The 15871-nt window shown below is 36.6% G+C and overlaps 1 protein-coding gene across 1 annotated transcript in view; it reads left to right on the top strand.

The window, feature by feature from the left end:
* The first annotated feature begins 381 nt into the window (after nt 1–381).
* The window catches only part of LOC110037814, a 54969-nt gene continuing 39479 nt past the window's right edge, over nt 382–15871 (top strand). Inside the window, exons 1-7 of the mRNA XM_020742536.1 lie at nt 382–533; nt 620–725; nt 819–867; nt 1229–1330; nt 1488–1552; nt 13430–13528; nt 15068–15147. Of these exons, the coding sequence (XP_020598195.1) occupies nt 469–533; nt 620–725; nt 819–867; nt 1229–1330; nt 1488–1552; nt 13430–13528; nt 15068–15147 (566 nt within the window). The 5' untranslated portion in view covers nt 382–468. The remainder of the gene's footprint in view (nt 534–619; nt 726–818; nt 868–1228; nt 1331–1487; nt 1553–13429; nt 13529–15067; nt 15148–15871) is intronic.

The following is a 15871-nucleotide window of genomic DNA, read 5'->3' as shown; positions in this document are numbered from 1 at the left end:
CGCGAAGTGTTAACCACACTAAATCTTAAGATCAAAGGACTTACATGACACTAAAGAGGGACTCTGATCAGACGCAATGCGAACCCTAGCTCACGAAATGCAACAATCGAAACCCTAGTAGATGACGAACGACAAAATTGGAGAATGAAGAGAAGCACAACTATTTTTACATTTCGAAGTAGTAATGCTGACAGTAGAGTCAACACACACTTTTAGTTTTTCGAAGCGTCGAGCAGATTCGGGCCGGGTTGGCTGAAAAATAAAATACTTTTTGATCATTTTTTAGTTAGGGTTGGTAGATACACTTGACAAGTTATTATTGGAGTCTAGACTATATATCAAATTTTTTTTCATAAATAGTCCACATAGACCAAACTCTATTGCTTCAAATCAATTGACGCGGGAGGAAGAGGCGGAACTATATTGCTGTTGTGATTTGTGAGCTTGCCGGGGAAGGAAGCAGGGGCCATGGGCGAAAACCTAATCACCGGTGCATTGGATATCGACACCTTCGACGTAGAAAGTGTTCGGAGGTCTCGTTTAATCTGTACATTGCTTTCTGTCTAGCTTCACTAGTTTTCGTCCATCCAGTTCCCCCTTATGCCGACAGTTTTCGCAGTCGCTTGAAGGAGCTCTCCGCGACACTCGACGATGCTCTCAGTTCCTCAGGGGATTCTATTCTGGAGCCAAATAGGTTATTGGAGGACTTCGGCCGCAAACTGCTGGTGAAACATTGAATTCTCTAATGCAAATGCGTTTCTTTTTGCTTGGATTTGACAGGCATTTACATTGAATGAGCTTGCTCTTTGTTATTGCAGGTACTCAGCGAAGACCATGATGTCGAGGCTTTAGGGCCGGCTGATTTAGGCAAGCTTCAGTTTGACTATCTTTTTTTTTATTATTGTGCGTTTTTTTAATTCTCTCTCTCCCTCTCTCTATATATATTTGAAGTTAGCTTCAACGTAGTATTTTGAAGTACCTACTATTGTTTTTTTCTCCTTCCGCATCTGTTCAGCAAAACGCAGTGTATGTAAAGGGTTTTTGTGGTTGATTGTGTCGTTATTGTTTGTTTTTTGCGGTTGAATATGCTATTTTAGTTGTTTGTTATTCTTCAAGCACACTTTGAACACAAACTTACAGTGGATGAAATTTGAAATATCTCACTCTTTCTCCGATTATGAGCCAGGATATGAATTTAACTTTTTTGGGGATACATTAATTTTTTCAGAAGCTTACATCGAGCAGTTAAAGAAGGATTTAAAATCAACCGAGGAGGAAAACGTGAAGATTTATGGAGAAATTGATACACTTCAAGCCAAAGTTTTATCAGGTTTTTCTATTCCCTCCTCATTCCTAGCTCCCATTCCCATTTGTGCCACCGCATACCCTGTCAACCTCACATTTTTTTTAGTGTGGGCTCGGAGGCGTATGCATGCATGCTTATTCAGACAATTCTAATCTATTTTAATTAACTATGCTTTGTCCAGATTCAACTAACTTGGGTGGTGATATTGACGCGTTGTCAACCTTACTGGACTTTGTTGACTCAAAGGTCGGTTTACTCTCCCCAGAAGGTTTTATAGCATTCTTCTTTGTTGCAGGGTTTGCCTGAAGTCCATGGGACCTTAATGCGATGTCCCTTGGCATGTGTACATTGTATGGAATTTCCAACAGTAGCTCACTGCTTATGTTAACTCATTACTAATTCGGCAGATGCTCAATTTTAATCAAAACAAAGCCTTTATTTGTGCCTATATGCAAATTAATATTCAATTTAGCTCCAATCTGCAATTCCTGTAATCCATCAACAAATATTTAACTTATATGTTGCAGAAAAATATCAGCATTTGCGGGTAGCAGCTAATGAGCAACTACTTAAGCAGTATTCCTAAATAATGTTATTGCAAAATAAGAAAGAGCTTTTTTCAAGCTAACATTGCCTAAAGAAAAGCCAAGATCAAGGAAACTGGGTTCTTTTTCTCACTTTGCACATCTATATCTAATCTGCAGCTAATACCTATATAGCCCGATGACTAGTTTATGAATGAAAACATATCATGGTTAGAGGTATTGTCAACCCCCTGTTATGTTTTTGGCTATATAAAGAAATTATTTGGAGCCGCCTTAATCTGTGTTCTTGAACTCAATGTAGATATAAACTTTGTTCATTCTTTTTCTTCAGTGGATGATATTTGCAGTCAAGTTGGCATACTTTTTCTCTTGGTGAGAACTTTAACGAGTTTCCTGTTCTCTGTAATATTATTCACCGATATCCAGTCTTATTTGCCTTACCACTTGCTGCGACACTTGTTATTTTGGAATTGATAGATATCTTGTGGACCATTACATCAATGTACATGCTTGAAATTTCAATGTAGTGTCAAGTGAAGGAGTCCTTATATTTGAGGAATAAATTTTGTGGTTCTTATGTTTCTTTCGTGAGAGCAAAAAACCAATGGGAGTTGGCTTTAGCCATTGTTTAATGCATAGGTTGATTTCTAGAAGCTCATCATCTATGATGGTGTGGCTACCATTGCCAAATGTTTTATAGATTAATTATCAAATCTTCATGGCCATCTTTGGATCCAAATGAACTTCACTTCCTGTAATAAAATAGCACATGTATTGCTGAGACGACTTCAAGTTGAGCATCCTTGAGAGCCTAGGTTGTAAAATTTCTGTTCTTTAAAGCTAGTTGCATGTGTTAACATTTCCATTTTTTTTTTTGAAATGATCAACATGCTTCTCCTCCTCGCTTAAGACAAAATTGTTTTTGACATAGCTTCTTAGAGGTGGTGAGAAGTATCATGGGATCATTATTAGCGCTATTTTTTTGAGCTTATCAAATCTTGAGAGGGAGCCCAACTTGGATTCCTATTCATTTTAAACCATCAAAGTGCTTTTAAGCTTATGGAGAAATAATTATTCATCGTCATCTTCTTTTTGCATAGCTACCTAGTTGAGGCACTCACTTTTGCTTTATAGGAGAGCAATTCTTTAAATTAAGAGTGTGTTTGGGGCAGCTTATCAGCTGCGGTGGCGTTTTCAGCTTATCAGCTGCGGCGACGTTTTGAAAACGCTGCCTCACCATTTGGATCCAACATTCAGACAATGTTTGGGAAAAAGACATTTGGATTTTAAGTTAAAATTGGATTTTGAGTTAAACGAGCGCCCCCGACAGGATGAACCATGCGATCAACGTTTTGGGAAATATTTTGACGGTGTTGCCCTATTTCCGTATTGTTTGCCCTAACCTCTTCGCTCCTCTCGCCCGTCTCTCTCGACCCTCAGCTGAGGTTCTTGATGTTGATTTTTTTCAGCTCCCCATCCTCAACATTCAAAATTCCCATCCTCGCCCTGTTCATGGTCGGAAGCTTCTACAATGCCGCCCATCTCAAATCCAATTCCTCGTTGTTGCCTCTTTCGTTCGGGGATTTGGAGAAGATCGAGTCCTCTCCGCTTCTCCATAATGTAGAGTGGCTTCCGCCTCTCTAAAGGTACAGATCCACAGTGCCCATTTTCCTTTTCTTTCTGTAGAACGAGGAGGGAGAGGGAACAATCGTTTAAATGGAGCAGGAAAAAAAAAGGGAAGATTTACATACCTACGACCAAATACCTCTGTATTTACATTTCTAACACCTAAACTTCTACTTTTATATACGTGTCATCTTAAAAATATTTATTATGACTTTTTTTTAAAAATTAAGGTTGATATTTTTAATATAATATTAAATATTTAGATGTTATAAATGTAAACTTTAGATTTTAAATATGCAAATAACTTAGAATTGGGTGGTGTGTATGTAAATGTCCCTGAGGCATCTCCCTACCAAAAAATAATAAAATAGTTTTGAAATTTAATATAATATGAAATAGTTTGGAAATTCTGCACGGGCAGAATGATCATTTATCTAGAAACAACTGCAAATCAACTGTTTTGTAACGCACAAATCAAACAGACAGTCAGCTTATCCGGACACGCTTCTGATTTGCAGCTTATCAGCAGATTATTAATAATTTACAGCTGCCCCAAACAGTCCCTAAGTTTTTTTTTCCTTGTCTTTAACCTTTGTGGTTATAACTTTTATGACAGTCTGATGTTTTGTTAGCAAAATGTTTGTAGTCATTGACTCTTTATGAGCGAAATTTTTGCAGGCCGACTCTTTGTCAGCAAAATGTTTGTATCATATCTCATAAACCATAAATGGCTTAATATTTCCATTGATTTGATATTCATCGTCATTCTAAGCCTATTTTATGCTTTAGTGGAGAGTGGAGGGAGCAATGCCACACTAATGAAGCTACAATTTTTTAATAGTGCTTTGAAAGAAGTATCAAAGCAAATAAAGTGGAATTTTCTCTCTATGTAGTGCTTCTTAAAATAGTGGTGTAAGAGGAAGGACTTTGGGTCTATTTGGGGTGACTGCAGTTTTTTAAAAAGGTGATTGTAAAACTCTAGTGGAGAAAACTTCTTTGAAAGCTGCGATAGAAATTATAAATATATATTTTTTCAAAAAAATGAGCCAACTTCTTTCTTACAATCAGGTTAAAAAAACTAGTTCCCACCATATAAATTTCCAGAAATCAACAATAAAACAGTTTCCCAAATAGAGCTATGATAGTGGCCTGAAATGCAAAACAAATAGAAATTTGTCCCAAATGGACCCTAAAGGGTTCTTTGTGCTTGGTCATCGAAGCAATGAATCCTTTGAGAAACACTTCATTCTTACTCAAATATTGAAATTTGAGATACTAACATCAAAGTTTCTTAACAATAATGTGATTTGATAAGATTGGATTCTTTTAAAGCGCATTATTTTTTACGTTGACATATCAGTTAATTTCATTTAGTTGAACCTAAGAGGTGGTAATCATCATTTAAGTGATCACAGATAATTTTGGGTTTGTATAGCCTCCTTCATATTTTGCTTTACGAATAATGCTTCACATTGCCATGGTTTTTGTTAAGTTTTCATTGATGTATATTGATTTTTTTTGGACATCATAAGAACTTCATAAATTCTTTATTATGATTGTCCTTTGGGGAGGTTGGCCAAGACATCACAGTCCACGGTTTGATGATCTTTGAGGTGTATTGGAAGCTCGGGACATAGCATTGTCCTTGATTCTTATAATTCTTCCTTTAATTTTGTTTTTATTTAGCTTTTGAGATTGGACCTATTTTCCACCTTTTATTGGAATTGTGCCACATAGTTGGGGTACCTATCTTCTACAGAAATGGCTTGTGAGTTTGTTTCTTTTTTGAATTCATCAAAGTCATCTATGTTGCTACAAAGGGAGGAACATTTGATTTTAAAGTTCTAACTTTGACTCAACTTTGGATTACTCATTTGGGAAATGAAGTTTTTTCTTTGAGTCAAAGCAGGGTGATGCTGTGTAACATGGTTTTTTCCTTTTGAGACTAATAGGATTCTTCTTGAGTATCCTCTTATTCGAATTAGTGGGTAGCGCGAGAACTCCGTTGAAGTTCATCTACCTTGAAGGCTGTGACTAAGCAAGTTTCTTTGGGAATGTCGTTTACTTTTAATTGTAGATCAAGCTAAAGATTTGACATGTGTTCTTATATCCTAATTGGTTCGTATTCATTTAGGGAGTTGATGAGTTTTGGTCTCAACCTCTAGGGAGCTGTTTGGCTGCAAGGAGTATTTAAGTTAAATATGATTTAGTAAATCTGGTAAATCTGAATTTATTAAATCCAAATATCATTAAATCCAAAATATTGGTTGGTTCAATTAGGTTAAATCCAGTTAAATCCATTTGAGGTGTTTGACATAAATCTATTTGAAATATTGTTTTCCTGTGCTAAATCCGTTAAATCCAACTAATAAGTGGATTTAGTAAATTTAGATTTAATAAATGGAACAAGCAAAAATTGGATTTAACTTAACGAAAGATTTATCTAACTTATTTATGATGTTTGACTAACTTAAATCCTGTTTAAAGTACGTACCAAACGCCCCTTAGTTTTCTCAACTAATTCTTTTGGCTTTTGAAGCTTTGCGATGATGCAAACCTAATTTTCTCCCAACTCTTAGAGTTGCCCGACAAATTTCTTTCATTTGGTGGGGCATTTTCTATGATTGTCTCCTCATATGAAAGAATCTCGCTGTTGTATGCTTTGAATATATTGATGGATTTGGCCGTCATCGACACAATAACATGATTGAAGATTCATATGTGATATTCACAATCACTATGATATTTGTTGTAATGCCTTGTAATATTGACATACACTTCACAAGTTCAAATTTACGATTCATTTACATGAATTATGAAGCAATTAGTTGAGTTAATATAGTTTTTATTTTAAGGGTTTGTTTGGCTGCCCGTATGATTGAAGTAAATAGGATTTAGGAAATCTGATAAATTCAGATTTATCAAATCGAAATGCTGTAAATTTAAAATAATGTTTTATTCAATTTAAGGTTAAATCCATTAAATTTGGTTTATGATGTTTGACATAAATCCACTTTTGTGACTTTCTTCCTAAGCTAAATCCGTTAAATCCACTTAATAATCAGATTTAATAAATCCATATTTACATTAAAAAACTAACGTAAGGGAAGAAAAATTGGATTAAGCGAAGTACGGATTTAATTTGTCCAATTTGTTTGTTTGGCTGGATTTACTTTAAATAGTACGTAAATCCTGCTCAAATCCGTATTCATGTACGGATCACACAATTCTTATATGTTTACATATATATAACCTAAACTTTTATTTTCACATGCATACCACTCAAATTTTAGACATCAAATAAGATACTACTATTACTAACTTTTTAAAAGTGAATTACAGTATTTCATGCATAAGTTTTTAACATCAAAGTGTGATAAATATAAATATCAAATGCATAAGAATTTTGTGGTATGTATGTGAATTTCTCTATGAAGTTTTATGAATCACATACCATAAATAGGATGTCTTGCATGGCGAGTTGTATGGTGAGATTGGTTGTTGTGAGCTTATATGAATTTATTTCTCTTTCGATTTAATTTTCAGGCTATTCCCAGCTTTGAATTACATTGATAGTGGTTCAAGTGTGGTCATATGATAATCAACTCGCAATCATTCTATGTGTTGGACCAAACTTTAATAGAGTGAGGTGGGAATTCATGTCGCTCCAAAGTTCAATGATAGTTTAATAAAGGGAAAAGGGAATTCATGTTGGTCCAATTTTTAATGATCAACGAGTTTCTTCAAAACTCGTCCCTGCCAAATATCAACGATGTTAACTGATGTTTTTAATAACAAATATTTAATTTGTATCCCTTCCAAATGCTAAATTTAATTTATGTGCCACCTTCAAGAAAAGTTTTTTGCTCCAGCATTACGTGTGGGGTTTTAGCAATTCCACAGATTCATGGCTGCTGATTTTGAAGTTTTAGTGGTTATAAATATTGTATTTATGAGGCATGTGAGAAACTTTTATTTTTTTGGCTAAATTAATTTCAGATTCACTTTAAACTTCTTTTGTGCTTGATGCTGAATTATTTGAGTGTTATAAGTGCAATTAACAACTTTAAGGAATAATGATCTCCTTTTACCAACATGTTGTTTGATTTTCTCTAATTGATAAATTCTTAATGTTATTTTTTCATATAATTTTCTGTGATTTATTTTGTCATTTTTTTGATTTTATTGAAATATGGTGCAACCTGTTTGATTTTTTTATTGCAATATAAATCCCATTTGAGTTATGTTTTCTTATAGTCTTGATTTTATAGTTAAATTTCTTTTATTTAACCGATTATTAAGTTATTGTTTGACACAGATCCTTTCTTGTTTCTCCGGGTCCATTTGAAACTCTGAATTTTAAAGTTGAGTTTGTGTGGTTTATCAACTACATCAAATATTTGCATTAAGAATTCTAGATCTTAAAATATTTTTCATGAATAATTGTGCATAATACCTTGAATATAAATATACTTTATTATAATGTAATTATCATATGTTAATTTATCAAGTGTGATGACGCGTGCAAGAACTACTAAGAATTGTATATAGTTTAGGGTCCTATTTGTGGATAAGAAATATAGAATAAGTTTAGGAACTTATTTTTAAAGAATGTTGTAAGGTTCTATATAAGCCCAAGTCTCTAATGAATAGAGTATTTTTTTGGGCAATTATTTTTATTTGGTATCATAGCAGCTTTCGTTGGTGCTGCCTGATTTTCCAGATTGACATTGTGCATTGTTGGTGCTGCTCGATTTTCAGGGTCGACTTGCAGAGACCCGCCTATTTTCCTTTCCATCCGCTTCGTCATCGCTAAGCAATCATGACTAGAGTTAACTGGGACGACAACAAGGGGATTGTGGCTCGCTGGGAAGGCAACTACCGGATTGCCACAAAGAAACCTCACGATACAATTGCTGGGAAGGAAACTACGGGATCGCGGTCAAGAACCCTCGTGATAGTCTCTGGGAAGGGCAACTACGGGATTGCGGCAAACAACCCTTGCGATACAATCTTGACAGTTGCTGGGAAGGCAACTACGACAACGAGGGTGCCGCGACGTGAACCCCCGCGATATGGTTGTGATTGCAACAAGCTTGGAAGTCGACGACGTGTTCCAGCATGCTCTAGGGCTGTATTGTCGACACCTTCTGCTGCTGGATCGCGACGGAGTGGTTTGAGTGGCTTCATGCAAGGCAGCGGTGAAGGGAGCGTGAAACCAGAGCAGTGGAGGAGAGAACTTTGGTTCTACAAACGTGAGAGTATGACAAAGGTCGGAGAATAGTTAAATTGAGGATCTCAAGAGACGGAGATAGTGCAGGAGGTAAATGTTTGGAGCTTCTTGGGAAGAAAGATTGTGAAGTTCTAACGGCCTTGGTCAGGCTCATATTGGGAGCTAGTGTCTCGACAGAAACTGTTACCTCAGCACGTACTCCGACATAGGTGAAGCTAGATCTCCCTCTTGTGGATCTGAAACTTGATGGATCAACCACATATCTTATTTGGCCACGTAAGATCGATGTTGCTCTTGTAAGGAAGAATTTAGAGGAATTCTTGATGGAGGTCGAGCGAAAGAGTGATAGTGCTGAGAGGGATAAGCGGAGGACCACACATGCCTTGCTTTGCACCTGACTACTCAACTCGATGGTTCTATCAATTGTCTCATAAGTGGATGTCATTCAAAAGGTGAGCAACATCTTGACAAAGCTGAAGATCTATGCTGGAGCTGAGAATCACAAGAGGGTGTTCCGGATTCCACATGAGATAAAGGTAGTAGTTCAAAGTAATAGATCAATTTAGGAGTACTCCATAAATTTTGAACGACTGTAGGCAGATCTTGATCACTTCTAACCGATGTCAAGTTGTTGTGATCCGGGGTGCAAGAAGGGGGAAATCTTTGCACAAATGAGGACATGCAGTTTCAGGTTTATCTGAACCCGACCTTTGATCAGAGGAGATCGGTCCTCCTATCCCAGGTAATGTCTCTTTCGCTAGATGAGGCCATCACCGCGATGTTGCAGGAGGAGAGCCGCATGAGGTTACACTTTGTGGAAAAGTGGGACACCTTAGCAAGACTTGTGCCTAGCCACCCAATTAGAGAGAGATGGGTAGACATGGATAGTCTAGGGGCCGTGGTTGTAATTGTGGAGGCCAAAGGGGTGGAAGAGGGAGTCAACAGACAAATATGATGGTAGCGGAGAATGAGGGAGAGACAGATGTGGTATTTACCGATGAGGATTGCGAGTTTCTGGAGATGTTAATGATCAGACAGTGAGCGGCAAGTGATGTGGCTGAGGATGCATCTATCTTATCATCATCCAAGGGGTACACTGTTACTTATGCTCAGCCAAAAGTACTTGTGATACACATGCTCTTGCCCATATATCCACCATAAGATCACTATAATGGATAGTAGATTCCTGTGCATCTTGATATTTGACAGGTGTTGGTGAGTTCTCCTTTTATACTCATCTTACTGTTTCAGAGAGCATTCAGATTGCTGATGGTACAACACAGTCTCTGGTTGGTAAGGATATGTGAGGCGTACCAATTCTATGTTCATGTCCAATATTTTGCATGCTAAATCCTTTCCAATGAACCTTTTATCTATTAGTGCCATTATACTCTAGCTAAAATATATTGTTTTATTTGATATTACTACAGTGATCTTTCAAAATAAGGGGACTGACCAATACTTGGGACTGACAAAATGACAGTGGACTCTGGTACTTAGAGTGGGATGGACTCAGTCTTGACATCAATGGTAGAGAGTGTTGGAGTAGGATGATCTGAGAGGAGTGATGTGTTGCTGCTACATCACAATTGCATGTGGTACTCTTCGTTTTTTCTATTGAGTCGTTTGTATCCGTATTTGTATGGAATTGCAAATAAACATAAAATTGTGTGTGATGCTTGTGAGTTTGTTAAGCATACCATGAGCTCTTATGTTAGTTATGGTAATAAGAATTCTTGGGTTTTTGATTTGGTGCACTCAGATGAGCCTGGTGGCGGTGGGATTCAAGCTTAAGGGGAGTTGAGGGTGCAAGGAGGAGGTGAAATGAAGAAACAATGCCTGTCGTGCCACTCATGCCAACAGATTTCTTGTCCTGGTCTACTGGACTCCTGAGACACATACACCATCCACCTCAGAATTCGATTGCACAAGCGATATGATTCCTCTCCCTTTTCCTCCAACTCTCATGATTTTAAGGAAAACCTCTCACAGTAATGCAGACCATCTTTCTAATTTTTATTCTCCCTATCATTTTGGCTTCTCACATGACATTGCTCGGTTTGTCTCATACTCTAACATATCACCTTTACACTATCTTTATACCTAGATGTTGGCAAATAGCTAAGGAGGATCTAAAGTGGAAGGCTGTTATGCTAGAGGAACTTGATGCCCTCGACAAGAATAGAATGTGGGAGCTCATGTTGCTTCTGGCAGGGAAAAAGACAGTCAGGCGCAAATGAGTCTTCACAGTGAAATAGACTACACAAGGAAATATTGATCGGTACAAAGCACTATTGGTGGCGAAAGAGTATATTCAGATATATGACGTCGATTATGATGAGACTTTTGCACCGGTGGCAAAGATGAACACAGTTAGGACACTTTTCTCTATGACTGTGAATGATGGATGAAAATTACACCAACTGAATGTGAAGAATGTTTTTCTTTATGGAGATTTGCTAGAGGAGGTGTACATGGAGATACTTGCAGGCTCGAACATAGGCCAAACAGTGGGCAAGTTATGTAGGCTGAGAAAGTCAATGTACAATTTGAATCATTCCTCTCGAGCTTGGTTTGACAGGTTCGAGAGAGCAATGGTAGGTATGAGATATCAACAGATCAATGCCGGCCACACAGTGCTCTTTCGACAACATTGCTGTCACATTACTATTCTTGCTGTGTATGTGAATGGTATGATTGTCACTGGTGATGAGAGAGAGATTGTTTAGCTGAAGGCAAGTTTGGGCAAAGAGTTTGAGGTGGAGGACCTGAGACAACTTAGTTACTTCCTTGGGATTGCGGTGGCTCGTGGTACAAAGAGGATTGTTCTATCTCATAGGAAGTAGGTGCTAGACCTGCTCACAATGACAGACATGTTGGGATGCAAGCCTGTAGTTTCACTAATTAATTAGAAGGGAAAGTTAAGCATAGAAGTAAGATAGCTAGTTGATCGTAAGAGGTATCAGGGGTTGGTAGGCCTTCTCATCCATTTGAGTCACACTCGTCCCGACATATCATTTACAGTAAGTGTGGTGAGTCGTGCATGATTTGAGGAAGGGCCACATGGATGCAGTGTATCAGTTCTGAGGTACCTGAATAATGCACCAGGGAAGGAGTTGTTCTTCAGAAAAACGAACATTTAGGCATTGAGGGCTACCATGACTCTGATTGGGCTAGTTGTGCTGATGACAAAAGGTCCACATCAGGATATTGTTTGTTTGTAGGTGGTAATTTGGTCTCTTGGAAGACCAAGAAATAGTCAGTAGTTGCGTGGTCGACGACAGAGACAGAGTACATGACCATGGCCTTGGGAGTTGTCGAGATGTTATGGTTGAGCGCTCTATTGGCAGAGCTCAAGTGGACCAAGGAGCTCAAATGAAGTTGTGGTGCGGCAACAAGTCAACAATCAGTATCGCCAACAACCAAGTGCAACACGACATAACCAAGCATGCAGAGAATACTAGGCTCTTCATCAAGGAGAAGCTGAATAGTAGATTACTGAAGATAAGTCATGTACCTATTAGAGAGCAAGTAGCTGACAGCCTCACCAAGAGACTTTAGCTCATTAGATCTATCTAGGTTGTGTGACAAGATTAGCTTAGTGAATATCTTTTGTTCATCTTTAGGGGGAGTGTTCAGAATTGTATATAGTTTAAGGTAAATATAGAATGAGTCTGGATTTATTTTTAAAGAGTGTTGTAGGCTCTATATAAGCTCAAGTCTTTAATGAATAGAGTGTTTTTTTTAGCAATTATTTTTATTAGAATACAAACAAAAATACACAAAGTCACACAAACATATGTATCAAGTCAATTTTGGCTTTGGATTAAATAATTTTGAGCGAGCCATTCTGTAATTGATGTAAATCAAATTTGATTTTGCATTGGTCAAAAATGAATAATTATTAAACTGGTTTTGAGTTTTGAACATCTGTCATTAGCCTTCTAGCCTATTGAAATATTGTATGATAAGAAAAGATCACGAGGATATTAGGTAATGCAAGGCAAATTTTTAAAATTTTGGCTATGGTTGTTATGTTGTATGATTCTCTGTTGAGGAAGTAGATAATTACTAATAATCTAATTATGCATGATTGATCCGAGTGTTAAGATTGATGTGTGATAAAAAAGAAAAATTTTTTTGTGATAATTATATTTGAAGGATGGTAAGTGGCAAAAACCGTTGGTTTGAATTTGTTTAGAAGTGGAATAAAATAGAAAGTTGCAGACAGGTAGATAAAGGCAGCGTAGCAGAATTATAGAGAAAAGTTCATAGATTTAATGGAAAATAGATAGAAATTATTCAAAATGATCTGCATAAAATATGCTTGGCATTTGATTCTGTAATTAGTAAGAACCAATGGAAAATGAAAACTCACAATGCCAACTCAAATAAAATTAGTTAGAACGGGATTAATGATGATGCTGATGGTGATTTAAAGTCGAGGATTTTTTTCTTTTTAAATTTAGGATTGGTGGATGGTTATCTTTTCTTACAAATTGTTAGTGGCCTTCTTTTTAATAGTCATAAATCTGATTGTTCTGTTGTAGTGTGGATTTCTTTGGCAAGTTCATTTTCCTAATTACTGTTTGAGTTTTGAATTGAGAGCCTTGCATCTTACTGATGTTATATTTTTGTCGAAGTTAGCATCTTGCACTTCGTTTTCTATGAACCCGTCCATGTTTATCTTTTTTTAATTCTGTTTTGCCATTATTGTAGGGGTTGTTGTCTCCCCAAGGCAGAGTGCAGACTGAATCGCCTATCTCAGGACATGTTCTCGGAAGACAAAGACGAGCTTCTGAGGATTATGAATTCAAGGTGCTATAAATTAAATCTTTTACTGTTTAGTTTTGCATGAGCATTAGAGATGCTGATCAGTCAATATTCTTAGATTAGGTATGTTTTTCATTTTGTGTGCAATTAAGAATTTGTATAACACTACCATATGATTTTTCTTTTACATTCTTTAGAAGTGAAGCGACTCAAAGTCTCATTTTGTATGGTGCATGGAAGGGTGATTGCGAAAGGTCAACCTATGCCATGGACACAATAATGATAATATGGGCTGGCATAATATTCTTTAGGACACATAATTGCGTACTTTGACATTTTTATATGTTGTCTCTTTGCGTGAGCATGATAGGTGTGATCAACGAGCAGCTTCGTCTAATTTACGTTATTGAATCAAACATCCTTGTGCTTCGGAGATCTATGGTAGGAATAGATGATGAGCTAGACTATTTTAAGGAATGAAAGGCTTAATGATTAAGAAATTACATACCGATAAAAAACTAACCAATCTATAGACATGTCATAAGGTTACAAAAGCTGTATGAGGTAGCCAACCCTCCAGGTTGAAGTTTGCTCAAGGAAATACCAAATATACCTGGCCTAACTTAGAAATGAAACAATCTCTCATGTACATATTAATCTTCCTAGTTTCTATGACAGAAAATAATTTTTTGTCTTTATAAATCTATCATGGGTGATAGTTGTAGTGATCTTCCTATTAAACTTCGGAAGCTTAAGTTTCAAGGAGATTTTGTATGCTAGATAATAGTGAGCTGGTGGAGAAGTTGAGAAAAGGGCAGAGAAAGGAAAATGACTTGGGGTTCTGGAGGGGGAAAATAAAGCCTCAAGCATTCTTGAAGCTGCAGTGGTGAAAACAGAAAGCAATATGATATTTTCCTAGAACTTATTGCTTTGATTAAGGGTGTATAAGTAGAGATAGATGCAGGCTTTCGCTTCATTTTTATAATTATGTGTTATCCTGCATATTATTCTGTTTGTCTGTTTAAACTTTTGTTGGCTATGGACCCAGAGTTGCTTGTATTGCATGAATTGTGTTGTATTAGCCCACACTCTTTTTCTGAGAAAACAATTCCAAATTTATTTGGAATTCAATTATACTTGGGAAATTTTGTGTAAGAAATGAGAGAAAGAATTGACATACATCATGTTCCAATCAACTTCTCCGTTTCAAAAAAGCTGCTCTGAAATTTCAAATTTAAATTGTAAGTCTAGTAACATTTGAAAACTTTTCTAAACTGTCTTATTTGTGTTGGTAGCTTTATCAAGAAGATCTATATTTTGTTTATTAAGATTTCATCTTCTTTCTAAATTCTTGCAGGAGTGAACTCTTTGTTTTTACATGTTTGTTTTTTCGTTTTTTTATTATTTTCTTTTGAGCTTGGACTCCATATTTTTTCTGCATTGAAATATTGGTTAAATTACATTTTCCGAGGAATTATTTATTTGACTCGTTGGAAAATGGTTGTACTTTTCAAATTTAATTCTAGTGTTCCTTGTGCTTCATTGATTTTAAGTCTTGATGGTCTTATGGTATGAATCTTGTAGGTTTTGGAGCTTAGTCAGCAGATTGAAGCAAGTAGAAGCACATTAAGTACTTTAGAGGGCCTTCATAATGTTCTTAAAAGGTGAATGTCATTTTAAGTTACTGACACTATATGCATGCCGTACATGACGTCCCCGAGACAATCTTGCTAGTCCATTGAGTTCAGTAACCTTCAACTTTTGTAGTTCGAATGGATAAATATGACATTTTAAAGGTGTAATGTAGCATGATTATAGCTGTAAAATAAGGACAAAAAATAGGGAAAGTGGAGACTGTGGAAGGGGACAAGGATTTTACCAACAAAAAGATTTTCTTGTCTCTACCTGTGGAAGGTTTGCATTACATTGAACCTAATGGAACGCTTAAGCACAAAAAGTCGCTATTTCAATGATTCATTCATCAAGTGAAGGTAGAAATAATATTACTGTTAGTTTGTAATCCAGCATATAAGCATAAGGTTTTATCTTTCTATCATTCTGTGAGGTTCAATGTCTTAGGTTAGCCGTTTGATCAGCAGCCTACCTTTCAACATTATGACAAAACCCAGATTGCGAGGCTGGATTTAGTGGTAAAAGTAGCATTTTAGAGATCAAGTTAATTATAACTTGGTTTCTGATATCTGCTTTAGATATTTCTTCTCAGTTTTCCCTTTCTTTCTCTTTCTGTAAATAGAAAAAATGCTCTCCGGCTCGCCATAAATGGCAAATCCAAATATCTTGTGCTGGACAGCAAGCCAATTTCTGAATTCCTTATCTCGAATGCAGAAAACAGAAACCTGATTTTTTTTTAATTGCTGTGCAACGAAG

The sequence above is a fragment of the Phalaenopsis equestris genome, unplaced genomic scaffold, assembly GCF_001263595.1.
Source record: "Phalaenopsis equestris unplaced genomic scaffold, ASM126359v1 Scaffold225361, whole genome shotgun sequence".
NCBI lineage: Eukaryota > Viridiplantae > Streptophyta > Magnoliopsida > Asparagales > Orchidaceae > Phalaenopsis > Phalaenopsis equestris.
This window is presented reverse-complemented; position numbering and strand designations above follow the sequence as displayed.